This window comes from Daldinia childiae (genome assembly GCF_008694065.1).
Source record: "Daldinia childiae strain JS-1345 chromosome Unknown Scaffold6, whole genome shotgun sequence".
In the NCBI taxonomy this organism is placed as follows: domain Eukaryota; kingdom Fungi; phylum Ascomycota; class Sordariomycetes; order Xylariales; family Hypoxylaceae; genus Daldinia; species Daldinia childiae.
The window spans coordinates 352,760-373,591 of NW_022984647.1; the positions used below are offsets into that span (position 1 = coordinate 352,760).

General features: G+C 46.5%; 8 protein-coding genes across 8 annotated transcripts; 4 read left to right on the forward strand and 4 right to left on the reverse strand.

Annotated features, from left to right (window-relative positions):
• Positions 1–959: 959 nt before the first annotated feature.
• On the forward strand, positions 960–5,922 carry GL218_06002 (Heterokaryon incompatibility protein 6, OR allele; the record flags this gene model as incomplete). Its single annotated transcript, XM_033582697.1, has 5 exons — positions 960–1,989; positions 2,047–2,420; positions 4,510–4,570; positions 4,661–4,910; positions 4,968–5,922. The coding sequence occupies 5 exons, from the start codon at positions 960–962 to the stop codon at positions 5,920–5,922; spliced, it is 2,670 nt and encodes an 889-aa protein (XP_033434076.1).
• Positions 5,923–6,503: 581 nt separating this feature from the next.
• GL218_06003 (putative ribonuclease P protein subunit 3) lies at positions 6,504–7,478 on the reverse strand (the record flags this gene model as incomplete). Its single annotated transcript, XM_033582698.1, has 1 exon — positions 6,504–7,478. The coding sequence occupies one exon, from the start codon at positions 7,476–7,478 to the stop codon at positions 6,504–6,506; it is 975 nt and encodes a 324-aa protein (XP_033434077.1).
• Positions 7,479–8,149: 671 nt separating this feature from the next.
• On the forward strand, positions 8,150–8,597 carry GL218_06004 (uncharacterized protein; the record flags this gene model as incomplete). Its single annotated transcript, XM_033582699.1, has 2 exons — positions 8,150–8,293; positions 8,361–8,597. The coding sequence occupies 2 exons, from the start codon at positions 8,150–8,152 to the stop codon at positions 8,595–8,597; spliced, it is 381 nt and encodes a 126-aa protein (XP_033434082.1).
• Positions 8,598–9,311: 714 nt separating this feature from the next.
• On the forward strand, positions 9,312–9,955 carry GL218_06005 (uncharacterized protein; the record flags this gene model as incomplete). Its single annotated transcript, XM_033582700.1, has 2 exons — positions 9,312–9,528; positions 9,582–9,955. The coding sequence occupies 2 exons, from the start codon at positions 9,312–9,314 to the stop codon at positions 9,953–9,955; spliced, it is 591 nt and encodes a 196-aa protein (XP_033434083.1).
• Positions 9,956–10,169: 214 nt separating this feature from the next.
• GL218_06006 (uncharacterized protein) lies at positions 10,170–11,591 on the reverse strand (the record flags this gene model as incomplete). Its single annotated transcript, XM_033582701.1, has 2 exons — positions 10,170–11,009; positions 11,079–11,591. The coding sequence occupies 2 exons, from the start codon at positions 11,589–11,591 to the stop codon at positions 10,170–10,172; spliced, it is 1,353 nt and encodes a 450-aa protein (XP_033434080.1).
• Positions 11,592–13,405: 1,814 nt separating this feature from the next.
• Positions 13,406–13,792, forward strand: GL218_06007 (uncharacterized protein; the record flags this gene model as incomplete). Its single annotated transcript, XM_033582702.1, has 1 exon — positions 13,406–13,792. The coding sequence occupies one exon, from the start codon at positions 13,406–13,408 to the stop codon at positions 13,790–13,792; it is 387 nt and encodes a 128-aa protein (XP_033434081.1).
• Positions 13,793–14,953: 1,161 nt separating this feature from the next.
• On the reverse strand, positions 14,954–15,661 carry GL218_06008 (uncharacterized protein; the record flags this gene model as incomplete). The annotated part of the gene is made up of 1 exon (XM_033582703.1): positions 14,954–15,661. One exon carries the CDS (start codon positions 15,659–15,661, stop codon positions 14,954–14,956), a length of 708 nt encoding a protein of 235 aa, XP_033434084.1.
• Positions 15,662–18,621: 2,960 nt separating this feature from the next.
• Positions 18,622–20,832, reverse strand: GL218_06009 (uncharacterized protein; the record flags this gene model as incomplete). Its single annotated transcript, XM_033582704.1, has 4 exons — positions 18,622–20,215; positions 20,287–20,408; positions 20,464–20,697; positions 20,767–20,832. The coding sequence occupies 4 exons, from the start codon at positions 20,830–20,832 to the stop codon at positions 18,622–18,624; spliced, it is 2,016 nt and encodes a 671-aa protein (XP_033434085.1).

The following is a 20,832-nucleotide window of genomic DNA, read 5'->3' on the forward strand; positions in this document are numbered from 1 at the left end:
TGTTCAAAGCATTTATCCAATCATATTATTTTAAGTGAATCTTGTCGAGATTTACCCTACTTCAAACACGCGACTTTTCAGGTAATGAATTTTTATCGCGAAGTTGCTAAGGTGAATAATCAAGTTTATTAAGGTTAAGTCACTTTAAAGTAAACAAGCCTGGTCTACCTTGACAGCATTCCGCCAGGTCTCTGGGTTGGACTGTATCTCAGTATTCTACTTCAAGTTCTTATACACATGCTTTCGATCTATACGACACCTATCGTCCTTTCAGACAACCTTCCTGCTTATAAGATTCAATACAATTACTCTCGTAATTAATAGAGCTTCGTTGGCGAGTATAATTAGTCCTGCCCTGGCAACGTAGTGAAGTGACATTGGCAATGACTGGCATAATATAACCCTAAACTACCTAGGAAAATAACTACATATATCCATACTGAGATGTCATTGTCGTACTAACTAAGGTGTATTAGGTAGATACAATAGTCTCAGCTCACAAGTGTTACGTCTATGAATCATTTTGGTCTGTGTTGATGGCGTTAGCTACCTACGCACCTTCGCTGTCATGAAATATCCTCAGACGTTTGCTCTTCAACCAATTACATAATGGCCATCCACAATGACAACGTCCTTGACACACCTTGCATGATGAGGCGCTACATTTCCTGCAGATGGTTGACGCTTAGTATCCGTCTAAACTTCTCTCAGGGCTGATTGATGGAGGCGATTCGACTTTAGGGCCGTCTGACGCTAAAATCTGGTATCCCTTGCTTTTTGGTAGCAAACATCTGTTGAAAATATTAGCACATATCGGTAACCGAATTTTGATGGATAGTATGAGGGTAGGATTTATCATGTATATACAATTCTCTAACACGTCTCCTATGTGGTCGTTGAAAATGCTCTACTCGTAGAAAGCTAGTCTTGACATAATTGCAACCCCCTTTACCCTAGTAATGGACTCTTATTGCTATGTCCCGTTTGGTACTGAGCCTGAATGTAACCAGTTCCGAATACTTACTCTACTACCCGGTTCGGAAGAAGAAATATTAGAATGCACCCTATCCCACGGGGATATAGGCGAGTCACCTCCCTACGAAGCCATCTCCTACGTTTGGGGTAATCCCCACGATAAAGCCGGCATCATATGCAACGGCAAGCCTTTAGCCATTAATGCTGGCCTTCACACTGTCCTACACCATTTTCGTTCACCATCGGAGAAGAGAAGTCTATGGGCAGACGCGATTTGTATAAACCAGAGTGACAGTAATGAGCGAGGAAGTCAAGTTAGTCGTATGAAAGATATATACTCGAAAGCTGACCGGGTCCTCATATGGCTTGGTGAAGAGAAAGACGAAAGCGACAAGGGCATCGAGGTTGCTTTAGATATTGCCAATGCTTGTCATCAATATACTTCTTACGGTGGTTCACTCGTAACTATTAGTTTCGATGACGAGCTTACCATTCGACTATTTGGAAAATTCAGGGATAAGTCAGAGTTTCCTCGGCTATCAGCTTTTGCTCGGATCATCGAAAGATTGTGGTTCACGAGGGTCTGGGTAGTCCAAGAGCTTGCATTGGCGACAGATGCCATGGTATTCTGTGGAAACTCGCATATCAGCTGGTCTGATCTTCTCGCTGCCATCACTGCCCAAGATCATTTGAACTTGTGGCTCTCCGACCATGAGCGTAACGCCTATGTCTTCATCCTAGAGAGAGCACGCGAAGAGTGGTGCGCGGGTATCCGACGAAGCCTCCTTAGTGTCCTCTTTCGATACCGGATACTCGATGCTACCGATCCTCGGGACAAGGTCTTTGGGTTGAATGCTTTAATTAAAAGCGAGCTCTCCGGGACTCGGGCTTTGCAGCCAAATTATAATGTTGGCACTGCGGAATTGTATACTGCCGTAGCAAAGGAGATACTCGAACATTCGCCGGATCTTAACTTACTGTCTGTTCCCCGACGCTTCTCTGGTGCCGGTCCTTGTAATTTGCCGTCTTGGGTGCCTGACTGGACTAATACTCGACTCACTGCGCCTTTAGGCCTGGCAAACTACTCTGATATCAACGAATTAAGTTTTACCGCAAGCGGGCTTTCGAAGCCTGAGATTGTCCTCGATATAGACTCAGATGTCCTCGGCGTCCAAGGCCACCGGGTAGATCGTATTACCACCGTTGGTACAGTCCTAAGACTAGAGCATCTCCCACGGACGAACTACCACGGCATCCGCATTCCAAAGTGTGCCTTTGTCTTAGATAATTGGTGCCGTGTTGTTAGACTCTGGGAGTCGGAGGCCTACATTACTGGCGAACCGATTCGTGATGCCTTTGTCCAGACATTAGCTGCCGGATCCAGTCATGAAAGTGCTGAAATATTACGTGCACAATTGGATATATTGGAGAGGAATGCTACAATGGTAAGATGGCTTAGACGCTTGCCTAGATTTTTTCCGGACTGGCTGGTAGATAAGATAGTCTATGTGGTTCATGCGATGCTATTCTATGACCGGACCGACCAAATGACATTGGGCTTCAGAATCCCCCTATCATCACTAGCAGACCGCCGAATGTTCAGGACAGACAAAGGGTATATCGGGTTAGGATCCGCTTTGACGGAGGTAGATGACGAAGTCGCTGTCGTGGCAGGGGCAAAAGTGCCTCTTATTCTAAGAAGAAAGGGGTCACGGTGGACATTGAAGGGCGACTGCTTCTTAAAGGGGATAATGCAAGGCGAGGCATATCGTGAAGACGAAACCTCCCAAATGTGGATTGTCTAAAGCCTTTCCCCGTCCACGTAGATATATCGAAAGATTCAGTTAGTCTAATATTTCTATGTCGCTAGGTGGATGTTCCACGACAGCCATTTAACAGATTTGGTATGTTGGCCGTAGCCTATTAGCTTCGAGCATCAAAACCATAGCTGACAATTATTCTTTTTTTCGTCCTAGGAAATATTGTCTATACCCGGCAATCTATATACGAGATATGGATAAAGTAGCATTTCCCATCATCGTTAACTTCCGGATCTTCGTCGCCTCAGCTGGATCTTGGCTACTTAATCCAGATTCCACATATGCCACTCAGCTAGCGAATGCCGATGACGCTAAATCCCTCCGATCAATGGATCATTGCCTGTCTCATCTTCACAAGCATCTAACAGCCCTGTGGCGGTTGACGATACGAATATGAAAGTATTACTATGATATTTGAGGCGTACTGGTTAGTCCCCACATGCTGAAACTCATGCCAAGAAGACGCTATATTCGAGGAGGCGCCCGCGTAACCCACGATAACTTACGTACAAGTGGGCTTTTTTATTCGCCCCTCTACGTGCGGAGTAGACTTCTCGTAAATCCTTTCCGAATAATTAATTAAAACAAGCTTACACTAGAAGGACTGCGCCGCTGGTATTCCAAGAATTATGGTCTCAGCCCTATTCCTCCCGAAACTTACGGTAGTTATGACAATTCGCTTCAAGTGATCCTACAACATAGAAAATGGGGAGGGTACTATTGTCACATTTAAATCGACGATGTAACCTGTCTCAGTGAAGGATGAATATGTAGACAGACATTACATATCTTATCATTAATGCTATCTACCGAGAATCATGAATTATCGCGTCGCCAGTTCGTCAGGGGATATGTTGAACACCCTAGCTTCAAACACCTCCTTTGTCATGGCGGTGTCTCAACCCCTGCCAACAATCGGACCCCGGCCACGGCCACCCTTCCCGACCGGGACGTTCGAGCCTCAGCACGCTTAACAATGCTTAAGAATATTCCACTAACTCGGGAAATCCTTGCGCTATCGCCAACGCCAGACTGGCGGGTTGTCAAGTCTCGACCTGCATGAAATTTGCCGTACAAGTTAAACCACGCCTCAAAGGAAAAAGGGACTGGAGCTAGCTAGCTAATGTTGCTAGAACCCCGGTCGAAACCAGCTTCAGAAATGTGAAAATTCATCTTCTTTCGTTGAGGCTCTCCGATCTGGCCGCGTAGTATGGCCCCATTTTCCTACTGTAGTAATACCATCTGCCACTTATCGTGTTGTGATTCCCCCTCGGTCGATTTTCTATCTCTCCCCCCTTCTGTGATCTGGTGTTTCCTCTCGATGGCTTCAACTCCTAAGCGCCACCCAGCTTCCGCGTGATGCTTGCTTGATTGTTTCGAGACTTGCTTGTCTGTCATTCCTTTCGCTCTCTAAGTGCTTTACGCGCCTAATTTGATGCTTTTTTTTCGGATCCGATCCGGTATAATTCTCTCATTTCAATAATATCGACAGCCCGTTCAAGCTGAGTCTCGGACGATCAAAATATTCGCCACGCTCACTGAAAAATAAAATTCATCGGGTTGATCCCGCGTAATTGTAAACGGCTGGTCTGTTCATATCGTTTATCGTTCACTTAATCATATACATCCATATACTTGGGTTGTCGTCGCACATCACGGCTATACCAAAGGGTATTAGTGAGTGAGTAATCGCTCCTAATTCTTACATCTTAAGGATGAGGGTATCGCGGTCAACGTTACTCCTATCCGCGCTGAGCTGCTCGTCGCTCGTTCAGGTGCGTATTACTTTATCATGTTACGATCAACTATACTCATCTAGTTACAGGCCGGCACATATCGCTACTATGATCAACCCGCGAAAAGAGGGTTAATAGATCAGCTGCTCGGCGGTCTTGGTCTCGGCGACGGTGGCAATGGTGATGGCAATGACAATGGAAAGGGTCATAAGGGCCAAGGACAAAATGGCGCCGTCACCGTTACGGAGACAGTGAGGCAGACGATCACGGTGGGAGCCGGAGCGGTAGGCGGATTCAACGGTACAGCGGCTGTCACCCAAACGGTAACAGTCACTGAAACTACCACTGCCACTGCCGCTGGTGGGATCGGGGACGCACTGTTCGTATATTACCGCAAGACTTGTGGTATAATATAGTAGCTAACAATAGTGAACAGCGGAGCTCAACTATCGTTCATCACAACAACCGTCTACAATACCGGCGCAGCGCCCACGGTAACAGAGACGGCTCTCGCTTCGACAGTAACGCAAATCACCACCGAGACGGCTCCAGGAGCGATAGTAACGCAAGTTGCTACCGAGACCGCCCCCGCGGCGACAGTAACGGAAGTATCTACTATAATGCAGCCCGTAACGCAGGCCACGACCGTCACCGAAGTATCAACGGTAACCATGATGCAAATGATCGCATGCGGGACGCCCGTTGGCGCTCCGGTTCCGGCAGACCAAGCTTCAGCTATCGCATCGTCTGCTGCACAAGCAGCTTCCTCGGCTGCTGCCGTCCCGGTATCGTCAGCGGCTCCGGTTGCGCCCGCGCCTGCACCTCCGGCTACAACTGCTAGCGTTACGGTAACCGTCACGGAGACTTCCCCGGCCCAGTGTCCCGTCGTGCCCACTTCATCCGCCGCGGTTGAATCATCGACATCAGAAGTGGTGGCGACTTCCGTCCCTGAGACTTCGGCCGCAGCAACATCAAGCACCGCAGCTGAAACTACGTCGTCCGTATCTTCTGCGCCCCCTTCATCTTCATCCTCGTCTTCATCAGCAGTCGAGACGCCATCCAGCTCAAGCGTAGCGGTCGTCTCTCCAAGCACCACCTCGGTCGCGACTCCTACCGCCGACTCCACCATTCAACTCCCCGAAGTCGCTCCATCAACGACGACCCCAGCTACAACAGCTCAAGCCATCACGACTCCCCTCGCAGCGCAATCTTCTCTCGCTCTCCCCGTCGAGACCCCGCCCGCCGCCAACAACGCCGGCAGCAACGTGACCCCCGCCGTTCCCGCTGTTACTGCCACAACCTTCGTTGGTGCCAATGAGGGCCCGTCAATCGATTTAACCGGCATCACGCTGACGAACATTCTGACGCTAGGAAATCTTGGCCGGATCTAAGTGCGAGAGATCGTTGGGGAGGACGGCTGAGGCCGAATAGATAGAGAAAGGGAAAGGAAATACCCCTCCGTAGCAGATTCGCCATTTGCGTTTTGCTCGGATTTGCAGGCTGTAAACTAATTATCATCAACATCAACAACGTCATTATCGTCATCATCACTAGTACCATTCCCTTTCACGCTTCCATTTTTTTTTTTTTTTTTCATTTTTTATATTCTGATATACGCATGCAGACGTGATTTAAGTAACCCCGTTTTTAGATGGATGGATGGTTGGTTGGTTGATATGGAGAAGAGAAAGAACCAGGGTTTACGTTTACCACGAGATGCTAGGAGCACATGAGTTGTATGTATATAGCTTTTGACTTCTTCGCTTCGCTTCTCGCTGCTGAAATAAATAAGCAACAAATAATTGAGTCGAGGCTGGCCTTGAACTGAGTCGTTGAGATGCGTGAGCGTGATATGTGTAAGTGAGCGAGAATATATTTCATAAGGGTATCATCTCCTATTCGCCAATCTATTATGCCAAACGCCATCATCATATGTAAATCTTGATATACCAATTATCTTCTCATTCATTCTTCACTGAGCTCCCTTTTCCTCTACCTCCTTTTTCCTTAACGCAGCCTTAAGTTTCTTCGCCTGCCTCTTGCTGACCGGCGCATTCTCTCCAGCTCCACCATCCCCTCCTTTCTCAGCCGTCTCACCCCCTCCATTCTTCCTTTTCTTATTATCTTTTACTTCCACCACCTCCCTATCCTTGCCCTTCGATAACTTCGACTGCTCCTCCTCACTGCGCCCCGCTACGTTTACAATATCCACCACGCCTCTGAACCCACTTCGCTTAATCCCCTCATTCACCACAACACCCCGCGGGTTCACGCCCAGCGCCTCCATACCCTTATCAGTAGGGAGACCCCATACGGCGAGCAAGTTGACAATGTCGACAGGGGCTCGCAGGGCCATGGTATCAGCCGCTTCGCTGCTTACAATTAGGCCACGGCCGCGTGTCGCGCGCACGAGCTGTATCACATTGCCAGCGAAGGTGGCGCGAGCGCGATCGTCAGCACCGGGTCTCAGCGTTTGACCGTAGGCGATCTCGAAGCGCAGGCCCCGCGCGACGGCGGCCATGCATGGCTTAGGACGTAGGTGGAAGGGTAGGCGCACGGTAAGGTCTAGTGAGATAATAGAGACCTCGGTGGTGCTGACGGTAAGGCAGGCAGCCTGGAATGCCTTCTCGGTTTGCGGGCGGAGTGCTAGAATATCATAGGCCTGCGCAGCTTTAGGGAGCTGTTGGTTTTGCGACGGGTCTGAGAAATTAACAGTTAGGCGGCGGAGGATGGTGGGGATAGGCTGCTGGCGGTTTTCGGGTTGAAAGGAAGAAGTTTGCGGGGCGAATGGAGGGATCGAGTTCGAGATCTGCGAGGGTAAGGGCGCGTCGAGATTGTGGTTCAGCGCAACGACATTGTAACCAAGTTGCGAGCTGAACCTCAATGTGCGCTCAAGATCGGTAGTGCTGATCGAAGGCGACCAGGCGATGTTGAGGTCGTAGAGCATCTTGTTATGGAGTTGATGAGCATTTCGAGGTTTTAAAGGAACATGGTCTCTAATTGAGAGTTTATGTCATTGGTGAGTGTAAATATTTGAAGTTTTGAGCTACAGGCCCTTGTCCAGATTCCAGATATTTGATAGGCAACCTAATAGGTAGCCAGGTACCTAGTGGGGCTACAGGTACCTATAGTACATCTGTTATATGCAGCTAAGCTTCAGCAGAGTTCAGCAGAGTTCAGCTTGCCGACTTACCGCTATCGATAATGTTGTGTGACTAGTAATTTGAGAATTCCTACCTTATTTACCTTGAAATTGGAATTAGACTTAATTGGAATATTGTCTTGGTTCCCAGTCTTGGGTCTTGGCCTTTTAAAGCACAGCCCCCGAAGGTGACGCGCATCTCGCACAAGGATGCGAATACTTCTTTAGCCAGCATGGCACCGACAAAGAAATAAATTGATTTCACTATTGTTGCCTCTCATGCCCTACGACTTAATCCTTGTAAAATAAGAAAAATAATAAACATAGTTATTCTTAATCCTTCGTCAACATCGTTTAACATACCCAACCTACTCTCTTGGCGACCTTCATCTCAAACGCGAGAATCCATCCATCTCCAACCGCTTCGATTAGCGCAAGTTTAAGTTGCGATAGAGTTCTAACATCTGCCTGTTAAGATGTGTTTAATATTCACCTGCGGTGAGCATACCTTCAGAAAAGAGGTAGAAGGCTATGAGGGTGTTGTCTGTCAATGCCATAACTGCGGCAACTATGCTGGACATATCATCAAAAGCAATCCTTGGTTCACCTTTTGCTTCGTGGTAAGTCTATACCTAACGTGCTGTCTATAACTAAGATGATTCGAAAGAGATGCTAATATGGATGCAGCCCGTCATCCCGCTCTCTATCCATGGTTACCAGGACGTCGTCTGCCATATCTGTAACTTTGCGCAGCCGTTAGAACACCGACCCGACGCTCAGGCGATGCGACGTGGCGGGGAAGGGAATAATGTTCCGATGCAGAATCAACCACCGCCACCACAACAAGGAGCTCCGCAACAAGGGCCACCTGCGGGATGGGGACAAGGACCGCCTCAGGGTCAAGCGCCTATGAGATACGGATAAAAACGCAAGAGATTGGCCGTTGGTTTCACGATTTAAGATAGTAGGAGTTGGGTGTTACGACAGCTGAGTACACGATACGAAATAGCGTTAGCGGTTGCATCTTATTGCACAGCATCAGGATTGGAGTTTAAGGATCCGCGTATCATAGGATATCCCGCTTGGGGCGTTTTGACATTATTTGTTGATGGAACGATAATTACAAGTTATATCTTAGGGTTTATTCTATAAGCTGCACATGGATAGGCATGTGTGGCAGTCGGTTTATGTGTTGAAGGTAGATAATGGAAACTCATCACGGTTAGCCCTATACACACGGGGATCTTGATGATTTCCACGATAGTATTAAAATTCTCCTATTACAAAATATCGGACACGATCCTGAGTTTGTCGGAGCAGGCCTGTTACTATATCTAATGTTAGCAAACAGTAGCATCTTGAATCGCTTACACGATAAAACCATCTAACCACCCCAACGATGTTTCGCCTATGGAGCTCAAGCGTCCAAGGTACATATCAGCCAGCCGTCTTAGACAGTAAATATTGTATATCAAAATAGTGTCAAGAACTAGAGTAGACCGTCTCACTACTCGTCAGAGCTTTGAACAGTCCAAACTCTAAGAACTAGCCTTTCGTATTCTTAAACACGTAGATCTCATCCAGCACTTAAAACTACTGCTTGGCTTCTTCATCTGATCAAAGTCGATAATCCCAAAAATGTCTTCGCATGAACCACTGTTGATCGCTAAACTGTTCGATCTGTTTATCAAGCCCCCTCACACAAACGAGTCGAGCCGACCGGTGCCCACGAGGAGCGTGAGCGAGTGGTTTGATGACCTGTTCGACTACTGGTACGAATTATTGTTTGACGAAGGGGAAGAGGATGTCCCCGAGCCAACGAATAGAAGTGATATTCGGTACTACAGCGCTGCGTGTAAGTTATTATCTTACAGCTGATCTAATCAAAGTATGATGCTAACGAGACAGTTACGGCAGATGTAGAAGACGAACACCTTCGTCAGGCGCAGGAGGAGGCTGCGTACGATGCTTGGTTTTCTTCTCCGCCTCCAAGCCGACGGTTCTGCATCATGACAAGTTCCATCGTATTCGTCCTCCTTTACTTCGCGCCCTACATAACCGATGTCATTCTTGTATCCGTCGCCATACTATTATTCATATCGGCCATCTTATTGCCTCCTATTATACTGCTAATCATGCTGTTCCGTCCGCTAGGGCGTTGGAGAAAGACAAACGAGGGTGGTGAAAATAGGGGTAAGAGATTAGCTGCATCTCTGCGCTCTATTTCCCACAAGAGCCCAGACATCTTGAATGGTCAGATGGGCATTGTTAAGAAAAAGTAGACGAGAATAGGGCTCGTATAATATGTATTTTACTATGCGTATAATAATATAATTCTTTTAAATTCTGTGCACCACCCTGCTAGTAATCTTACATTAATAGAAAGGCTTCTCTGTCTACCCTAACCTAATAGTAATACGGGATCTTCCTCAACTTAAAAGAGTCCAAAGATAGAATCTCGACAGTATACTTGTCACATCCATCTCATGACATAACTCAATTCAACACAGGCCGCCAGCCCTTCCGTCCAGCGTGCCCAACAACACCTTCATCCTTTAAAACGTCAGCACCGGTCCGACCCGTCACAACGCTCCTCTCGACCTCGATACCACGGACGTAGAACGGGAAGGTGAGTCGATTCCCGTGCTCGTTAACATACTTCCCTTTATCAACATCTTTGGCTTCCCATATCATTCGCCCTGCTCTCCGGCGCTTCACAAACCCGCAAGCTTCCCTGTCGAGCGACAAGTACCACCGTCGCTGATACACGCTACCTATCGAATTTTCCGCCCCTGAATATGCGTTTGTGCGGCGTACCTGTTCATCTTCGAGCTCTCGAATCTCCCGCTCCATTGCCGAGACGGCTTCTAGGTCTGCCTCCTCGGCGGGCGCGTTTACAATTTCCGACTCTTCGTTCCCTGCGGGCTCTCCGCCTGAGTCTGAGTCCGAGCTTGTTTCTGGCTCGACTGCCTTGCCCTTCCCTTTACCCCTGGCCGAGCTTCTACCTTGTGCTGGAGCTCCTCGCCTCCGTCGCCGACTGGGTGTGCGTTTGTTCTTAGCGCGACCGGCTACGTCCTCTTCCTTGGTGAGCCGTAGGTTTAGCACATAGTTATTCGGTAAGCATGTACCGTTGAGACGGATACGGATCTTTCGTTTCTGGAATGCCTGATGGAGTTTATCCTGCTCCGTGAGCCCGGGCGACTCATCTTCCTCGTCAGATTGTGAGTTCCAGTTAGTGCGTCTACTATTCTCTCGCGACGGGAGAATAGTGTACGTCCCCGTATCCCATATGAGAAGTGACCCAGTCGATATTGAGGCTGTTTCTATAAGATGATTCTACGAAGGACACTGGGGTTAGCAGAAGAGATCAGAATAGAATCCCGGGTTAAGTTCAGGGGAACCTACCCATAGACAGTGGATTCTTGTCTCAGTGGCGTTCGTATTTAATCGTTTGCTATTTGGATCACCTGGGAGCCCATACATGATAGCCCAGGACACGCTACTTGTCTCGTTGATCTGTAACCGGAGATCGTAATGTGTGCCCGCAACAGGATGATCATGCTGATGCACGATGAAATGGGCGCCACGCGGATTATCCGAATTTTGCTCATAAAGCTTCTTGTAGGCTCCGATAGATAGTCTTGGTATATCCGACAGGAAAGGCGACGGTATAGCTTTCGCTAGGATCCCGCTAAAGTAACCGAGATGGTCCTCGATCTTAGCCTTGCCCGCCTCTACAGCCGAAGCCTTTGGTTCCTCTTCCTCCGCCCCGGATCCGTGATTATTTATTTCATCGGAGTTACCATCTTCATCACTGTCCCGGGATGGACGGGAAAGATCGAAAGTCCATTCTAAATTCTCCTTCTTGATGAATGGATTACCGACTAGCTGGGGGCTAAGACCCCGCTTTGGTGGCATATTGGCAAAATGTCAAATAGACAGGCAGGTTTAAGAATCGATTAGAAACCTAATTCGGTTGTAGGTCGAACACCGACGAGCTTCTGAATAGTAAGCTATGCTAATTTGACGGTATTCCCATAAACATCATTGTGGATACACAATCATTCAACATAGGGGTTTCCTATTTGTTTGATAAAGCAACGAGAAATAACTCCATTACAGAAACATCGCAAGAAGTGGCTAAATAGCTTGATTACCATGCCACAGTGTTGATGCTGTTTATTTCCTCTTCTCCTTGAAGTCTTATAGGGATAATGAGTTTGGAATGATGTTGGTTACTTAGGGACGAATATCTCGCTTGACTCCCCTACCAAATACATGTTTCCCTATCTTGGTTTCTTAGATATTTAATCCGACTAATATTTAGGTAATATCAGCGGTGGCCCTATTAATCGGTAAGATATTCGTTCAAGTAATAATAGACATGATGATAGATGGTAGGTAACAACTTATGAATCTGAACCGCATCAGAGGGTTGTGGGAGGATCAGCAAAAGTATAAGACCTTAGTTTAGGATTAAGACATTGTCCTAGAAACCCCAATTCGCTGACTAACAAGAGGAGTTTAACAGAAAGTAAGATATAGTATGACAAAAATAAAGAATACCTTACAAGTGACTGACATCTTTATCATCATCATCGTCATCGTCAAAAAGAATAATGACAGCGGTGGGACTCGAACCCACGCGGATTGCTCCACTGCGAAGTTTGAATTCAGGTAAACCTGAACGCAGCGCCATAACCACTCGGCCACACTGCCTCGTTTTAGTAGAAAAAACTGGTTTGTAGAAACACAACGTAATTATTTTGCTGTTGCAGCGCAATATATTCTAGTTACGTCTTTACGCCAAAATAGGCAAGTGGGGGTGATGTAATTCTGCCATTTACGCAATTCTATTGGCTAGATCTAGCTTACTAATCCATCAAGCTAAGTAAAATTTCTTATTTTTTTTAAAAATAGCTCTTGGAGTTACTAAACTTTCTATTTCAAAGATTTTACCTCCTCATCTATCGAAGGGTATTAAGTCTATACATTATACTATATATCTATATATACAATAATAACATTTAAATTTTGTTTCTTTTTAAACAGACTCAGGGTCCTATGGCGCCGTAACCTCAGGCGCGTCGACCGTAGTCAACGTAATATCATCATAATACAACTTGTTTGTCGGGCCACCTGAATTGCACTGAGAGCTGAACAAAATCGTTGCTGTATCGCTAGTTGCGGTCCAGGGATCAGTGTAGGTATTATACAGACCCCGATTCTGAGTCAAGAGGGGCCGTCGCGTTCGCACATTGTTAATTAATACGTCCATGACACACCCTGCGGCCGGGTCCATCTTGAGGGTATCTTTAAGTTGGTTAGATATCATGTCTTAGAACCATATATAGTAAGTCGCTTTACTTACATTGGAATGTGTATGCTTGGCCTGTTATGACCGACACAGTCTGTTGCAGGCGGATCTGCCAGAGGCCTGGCAGTCCCTGCGCGATGAATGATCGCGAGCCCGAGTATGGGTCTGTGTCCAGCGAGCCGGTGGCGGCCACGTCAAGCCTATATCCTGGAAATGTCCAAGTGATAGGATCCGCGATCTCGAAGCCAGAGTTTGTAACGGTCTTGTATCAAAATTAGTGCCAATTTCCTACGCTTACATATTGTAACTCACTTGAATATTAGTAGGGGTAGGCTCTGCAGACGTAGTCGACGATGTAACTGAAGGTATCTCCGACGAGGAAGTACTCGATGGGGTAATACTTGACGAAGTTTCGATGCTGCTAATCGAGGAGGTAGCTGAGGAAATTGTCGAGGAGATCGTCTCAGTCGCCGATACGCTTTCTGACGATGAAATTTCCGAGGAACTTGTTGAGGAGGCAGTCTCAGTTGCTATTATGCTCTCGGATGATGAAATTGCTGAGGAACTGGATGAAGAACTCGTCGAGGGGATTATGGATGAAGATTCAGTGCTTGATGTAATTGAACTGTCGCTGATTGTTGAAGATATAGCCACAGAGCTCGTAGCGGAAGCAAAAGACGATGAAGTAGTGATAGAGACTGCATATGTGCTCGATGGAATCGAATTATACGAAGAGGTCGTCGAGATTGACTCACTGCTCGACGTCCTCGGCTTACATCTACTCGCATTCGCTACCTCATAAAAGGTCGACAAGGTTGCGGCCGAGATTACGTGTTTAAACAACATGATTAAATGGAAGAAGATTTATATCACGGAAAAGTGACAAGTTAGAATGAACGACGGAAGCTTTCTTCTCACTTCTAAACGATAGCCTAGTATAAACTAACTTTCATCAAGTATTGCGGCTCTACGCAGATAATATATATATCACGTACGACGTTCCTTTCTGGTCTCGAACTCGATAGCCGAAATTAAGTGGCGCAATTGGCGTCGGCGGCCTAGAAGCCCTACTGCTGATCTTGAAGCTCAGCTGAAGAACTATCAATGACTACGTTACTAGCGGCCCTAGCTAAGCTCTTATTTCCGCATTCGATTAATTTTAAGGCCACTAACTTAGGAGAATAAGGAGCTATTCTACAGGCTAACGCTACACCTTTGCTATATCATTCGTCCGATTTAAGAAATACTAGTTGGGCGCTTTGTACCCCTGGCTAATGGTATTAACTATTTTTTCGGGTCGTGTCCGTTAGGGCGAGTCGAACGTTTTCATAGGGCCTAGATTCCTCGCGGCTACAAATATGTGTCGTATTCAACACATCTACGGGAGGAAATAGGCTCTATGCTTTCTTTATCAGATGCAACATTTTAGTATAAGGTAGTAACTATAACCTGATATTGAACTTGATAGATTGTATACTTGGAATAGAAGATAGATGGAGGGAGAAATGGTAGTTGTAGAAATAAACGACACTCCTCTAAGAATAGCTGCTTAGAGTGACCAAGTAAAGCATACCGTATCGGATTGAATACAACTCTTAGCTTGGATAAATTGAATTTTTCACATTCAAAATCTTAAGTTGTTTAAATTTATAATATAATTCGATATAAACAAAACCAACTATCAGTTCGCCCCTTTATCAATTTAATATGCCTCAGAAGTGAATGTTGCCCACAGAGCAATGCTCATATGCCAAATTCCCAGGTGGATATCTCAAAACCTGGATATAATATGTACAAGAATGTTATGAAAGCCAATAGCAGGCTCTGCCTTTCCGCCGATATCCTCAAACTTTATGAACTTGTTTTTACCTAAATACCGGTCGTGTCAAACTTCCTTATGCCTCTAAATTCCCTAAACGCCACGCCGAAGTCCCAAGCTTATGCGATGGCTTTTATTTCTCTCCTAGTAGAATGTAGCACTGAATCGTTCGTTGGAGGAGCAGATGACAGGGTTGCCATGGTAGTCGTCGATGTACGCCTTCTCGTACCCGAGCTTGCTAGCAAGGTAGTCCCTCACGGGCTCGACGACAGCAGAAAGTTCGCCCTCAGTGGCCTCGATAACTTTCGTTCCGTCACTCTCGATCTCGTAGACGCCTTCAGGTGCGTCCGCTAATACACTCAAGTCATCGAAGCCGGTAGTCACACCGGTCCCATCTTCGGCGGCAAGAGTCACAGGACCATCACAACCTCGAATCAGTGATATATCACCGTAGCCCTTGCCGGTGCCGTCTAGTCCGAGCTCGAGCCAGGTACCTAACAAGTGCGGCTGTCCGTCTAAGTTGGCATCAGAGCCACGCACGATGCGGCCTTGGAATAGTTCCGGTAACGCTACAAACTTAGTCTCTCCGGCACTGACAGTCACATACTTGAGTGGTATGCTGTCGCAGCTGTTCTCGTACACGAAGAAGCTGCGAGATCCACTACCGCTATAACTTAGTTTAATACCGGCACCCCCTTGGTCGCCGTCGTTGGTGGCGTCGGACGCTTGCGTCGCGCAGGATCCCCGGGCGGACAAGCCGCCTGAAATATGGCTACTACGTATAATGCCGGATGGCAAGGCTACTGCAGTAGATAGAAGAAGGTTGGTGAGTGTAAAGAATGACCTCAACATACTTCTGACTGGATGGAAGAATTTAAAAATGGAAAAAGAGTGTAGTATAAAGTAAGCTTAAAGAGAAAAAAAAACTGGTTCAAGTGTATAGACCTAAGTGAAGGAGTGGACTAGTAAGAACTGGATAGAGAAAGATAACATATTGACTATCGGCGAGGGGGCGACAACCCCCCTTTAAGTATACTCACATCAGGTCTCCCAGATCCCTTTGACTCGACGCCATCATCTAACATAATAGGATTCTTACAGCATCAGATGTTCCACTACGGCATCGGGCATAGTAGGCGCCAGAAACTAATTATGAACTCGCTATCAGAGGCGAAGCCACGTAAGCTGATTGGTGGTGAAATGGGTCCCATAAAGAAAAAAATCGAGCCGGAAACGACGCGTAATGAGTTCCCCATATTGGCTTCGTCAATGCCGTGGAAGCGTCCGGCCCTGAAAACGTGCCTTTAGAAAGGGAAATAACACCACTCTAGTCTTTCTGGTCCCCGATTTATTAAGAAAGCTTGTTTATCTCGCTTTTATTCTGGAGGGAGTGTGATATTGGGGTCCAGGGATCTAGGGTGGATCGAGGAAAAAAGGGGCCGCCGTCTTACAACCGTAGCTTAGAATGCACGAGATCGCATTCCGCCGTAGTACCGCACCGTTAATTGGTTTATCGCTCCGATTCTTCTGCCAATACCGCCTCAAAGGAGCGTCGTCAGCAAAGCGGTAGTGGCTTACTAAAGAGCCACGAGCTTTGTTGATAGGAACAGGTTAGCCATCTGAAACGATTATGGCTTGCATGACCCAATGACCCAATGGCCGCTGTCAAAGGGTTTTCGCGGATCTTCAGGGACCTTGCATGTTGTCAAAATCTATACAAGTATATTATTGGACTAAACATCCGACTAAGTTGGACTCGGTGCACATGGTTGATAGCTCCATTGTCTTTCCGTCTTTCGAGAAGTTTATAAGTGGTCTGTGCACCATCATCAAGATGAAATCGGAAACAATGGAATCTATCTGGAATCTGAGGTTACTTTGTAGTTACAAAATTCTCGGTAGAAGAAACAGCTTAGGTATGGGGAATATTTTCAACTAATTACATGTTTCGAAACTGTTTGCTACAGTTTTATCAAGCTCGGTTGTCACCTATTCCCATACTGTGAATATACATGAGACATTTGGCTTGTATGCTTTCCACTATATCCATTGTTACCAATAGAATAAAAGAATTGATGACTAAAGATTATACATTGCATGATAGGCTTGCATGCATTGGAGTTACCGTTAAAGGATCCCAATAGGCTTTGTTTTGCTAATCTATACTCGCGGGTTGGGCCGTCCTTCTATGCCACGGAGATTCTATGACACGAAGAACCAATTATCTAGTCCCACGTCCATCCTGCTTATGTCCTTGTCGATAGTATTAGGTTTGTGGGAGAAGAATCAGGAGTAATTAGTGCAACCACGGAGAAGGAGAGGAGCCGAAGACGGGGTGTAGACAGAATAAGATCTGAAGGAGAGAATATACCTATCTGCTGTAAAGTACCCTAATAGTAAACCCAAAACACTTACATATATATGTATTCATCTCGCGTGATGATATCACCCCATACGTACTCTAATAGTGTTCCACCTAACAATCTAAATTAACTTATCATCCTCGGGGTCTCGAGGGAGAATAACCGCATACGAACCAGGATCTAAGCTGACGAAAATATTGCCTTCCCTCCCATCCACCCTCGTAGTGCCAGTACACGCTACTCCATGCCGCATACTGGCGATTGTCCAAAGTCCTCTCAGGGAGTCCATGTTTTCGAAGGATAATGTCGTAACTCTCATCATCTTCCTTGATCGATCCTATTTCCTGCTGGATATGAGTCATCTCGTCCTCGACAAAATCTTCCAACACATATTTAACTCTGGTCCTATAGAGATAAGATGCCTTCTCTTGTCGTTTTAGTTTATATACATAGGTCGGTATTGGGACATCTGAGGCATCTGAGCGCCGACTCGAGATTTTTCTGTATTGGCATTTCTTGCTTGGTGCAACTAAAAGTCTAGAAAGACTTGGCATTTTCCCCCTAAATATGAAAGAGCTTCATATGAAACGAGTGTATTCTGGCTGATAAAGATACGGCTATCTAAATCCACGAAATATGCAACTATGAAGTCAAGCTTGCCAGGCTTGCTTAGATCGACGCTCTGCTTGATCAATCCAAGTTGAGTCTGTCATTCGTAGGTCTGATTATAGGGTTTAGTTTTATAAACATTAGAAAATATCATAACAAATACAACTTCGTAAAGGGATGAGAAGACGGTTAGTGATAAGGCGCTTCTTTTTACGCATCTACTGCCTGATAATAACGAATTTGCCGAGCCTAGGTGAATCGACAAACCATCGAGTTTAATCTTGTTAGTATATATTATTTTTCTCCTCTTTATGAAGTTCACCATGCACTAAGTTAATTATAAAGTAAAGAAGTCAGAGCACTTAAGGCAGGACTAAAATGTAAGCATACCTTATTATGCCTGCCATTGGATTGGATACGGAGGGTTGATACCAATCAACTCCTAGTGATGATTAATAACTATACATATATCTAGCTGGCTGTCTCAATATGCCCCTTACTTGGGTCCTTAATGTATGGTATTGGGCCCCTTGGTATTTTTAGTTCAGGGAGGACCCCTAAACACACCTGCTAATCACGTACAACGTCTACCCTAGTTGCGTAATAGGTTAAGCAAGCAGTTTATATTTCTCAATAAATATGATTCTGATATTCATTCGGAAATAGATAATTCAAAATTGATGTTCCCTAAATGCAATTGACGTTTCATCATGATTCATTTTCATTCTACACATGAAACTTTTTCCAAACCCAGCCTCGAAAATCACATAACCAGTAAACTTTATACAATCGCGCCGCCGCCGTCATTCGCATGACTTGATTCACCGTAGTATCCGAACCTTATTCAATTGTACCATAACTTCTCCTGCCCCTTGCTGAAAGCCTCCTCGAAGGACCGTGCCACAGCTTCGGCCTACGAACCGGGAAAATGCGAACCTCTGGTAAGATCCTTCTCCTAACTTCCGAGAGGAGCGGCTGACCTTCTTCGATGTCCCCAGCTCCTGGAAATCTGCTACGTCCTTTGCCTTTCGCTAAGGGGCCAGGTCGTGCGACGCAGCCGTAAAGAAGGTACACGAGTAGGATTAAACCGAGCGTTCCCATGCCTATATACGACATTGGAATGCCACCGAGACCATACAGAGTGTCGAAGATGGCGGCTGTAGATAGTACAGCTGCGATGACAGCGATGATCCGGTAGGCATACCGCATTCGCCCCTCTTGTGTAACCCTCTCTTCTACGATCATTCCGGCGAGGAAGAAAGCGAAGAGCAGCAAGGGCTGATAAACGACATACCAGAAAATGGTTCGCCAGAGTACCTCGGAAGTCGACGGGTATTCAGGTACCCTTGGTAAGACTAGTAAGAGGACAAGGTATAGCAGGTTTGAGAAGCCTACAAGCGGCAGTGCGATAACAAACCGGGGCGACAGCAACACCTTGTAGTTACCGACATCATACGCTCTCCTAGCCGGGTCGATCCCGCCATTTTGTAAATGGTTAGTCTGTTCACGCCGTTCTTGGGTCGTTTTTGCCATATTCGGCTGTTCCTGTCCATCCAACTCGCAGATCCCTTCGTCATGGGGTGATCTAGACCCGTCGCTATGCCGTTCAATGTCGTTGTCTGGAAGTTCTTCAGGCTGTTGTCTTTTGGTGAAGCTCGGCAACCATCTCATGTCTCGGAAAGTAGAACGCCTAGAAAGCGGATTGCTCAATTTCAGTCCCTTAAGAGTACCTAACAAGCAGCTTGCTAGTGCTCCCAGAGGCGCTATAAAGAAAGCAAGCGCGGCAATCTGACCAAAATCCCAGTGGTGAATATAGGCTTCGAGATTCCCACCAAGGCGCAATATATCGACAAAACGGATAGTAACCCACGTGAACATAGCCGCAGTGAAAAGGATTTCGGTCAAGACGGAATTCAGGAAATCGGCATAGATCCGTAGAACCAGCCAGAACGCCAAGACAGGTCGGACTATGAGCAACATGTGGCGCTGCTCGCAGCGAATGCAGGTTATGATGCTGTCTCCATCCCCGAAAAATGACTGCTGCATTTCACCGCGGTAGTGATCACGCCACTTGAAGATAACACTGCTAGGCCTCTCGTAGAGCTTCAATAATCCGATAATCACAATACCTAGAACGACAACAATGCCTATGAGTGTAACAGCGGATCGGAACTGCGGCGTGTCGGCTTTGGCGCCAAATCCGGGAATATAACAAAGTACGTTCGTTGCTAGGAGTATCCGGCGCTGCGCCTCTTCGTTATGCTCATTGACAAGCCTCTCCTTTAGTTGATAAATCGGCACCATTGAAAAGCTAAGCGCCGCAATAAGGCAGATAAGGAGAATCATCCGTAGCCATCGCTCGCCCGGGTCCCTCTTAAGAAAATAGGCGCGCAAATATGAAGTAGTTGCTAGATTCGCTATGACCGAATACCAGCTGTTTAATTCATGTGGTTAGAGACATATTTTTTGAAAAGTCATGAACTTATCGTTGCCGGTGCTGCTTACACTAATCCCACAATGAGCCACCATTGATACATTGACAAGCCATGCTCCGCTAGGGATAAGTAGCCGTACACGAGCACTGCAAATCCAATCGCAAGCTGGACGTCGCCGACGGCCTTGACATACTACGCAGCTATATTAGCAGCTGAATACATTGAGATCCCAGGTTGTCAACTTTACTTGATCAAAAGCCACTGGCCACCTTCGTTCTTCTTGCTGGGGCGTTTCTAATCGATCGAATTTGACACCTAAATACTTCAGAGGCTTCCGGAGCCCGCCTAACAACACGACATCGATCGGGTTCGTAGCATATGATTGCTGAACGTCCTCGTCCTTGCGTAGATAGAAGAATAGGTATTGGATCACTAAACATACGACCGCGATACATGCGGACCCGGCACAAGCGATCAGGGTCTAATTCAATAGTGAGCATTCCCCCGTTACATGTGAATTAGGTGGGTTGAGTAAACAAATCCAACATACCCCCAAGCCAACGACATCGGGATCCTGCCCGGCCGGAAGCCGGGCTTCATCGCACCATTCCCGCAT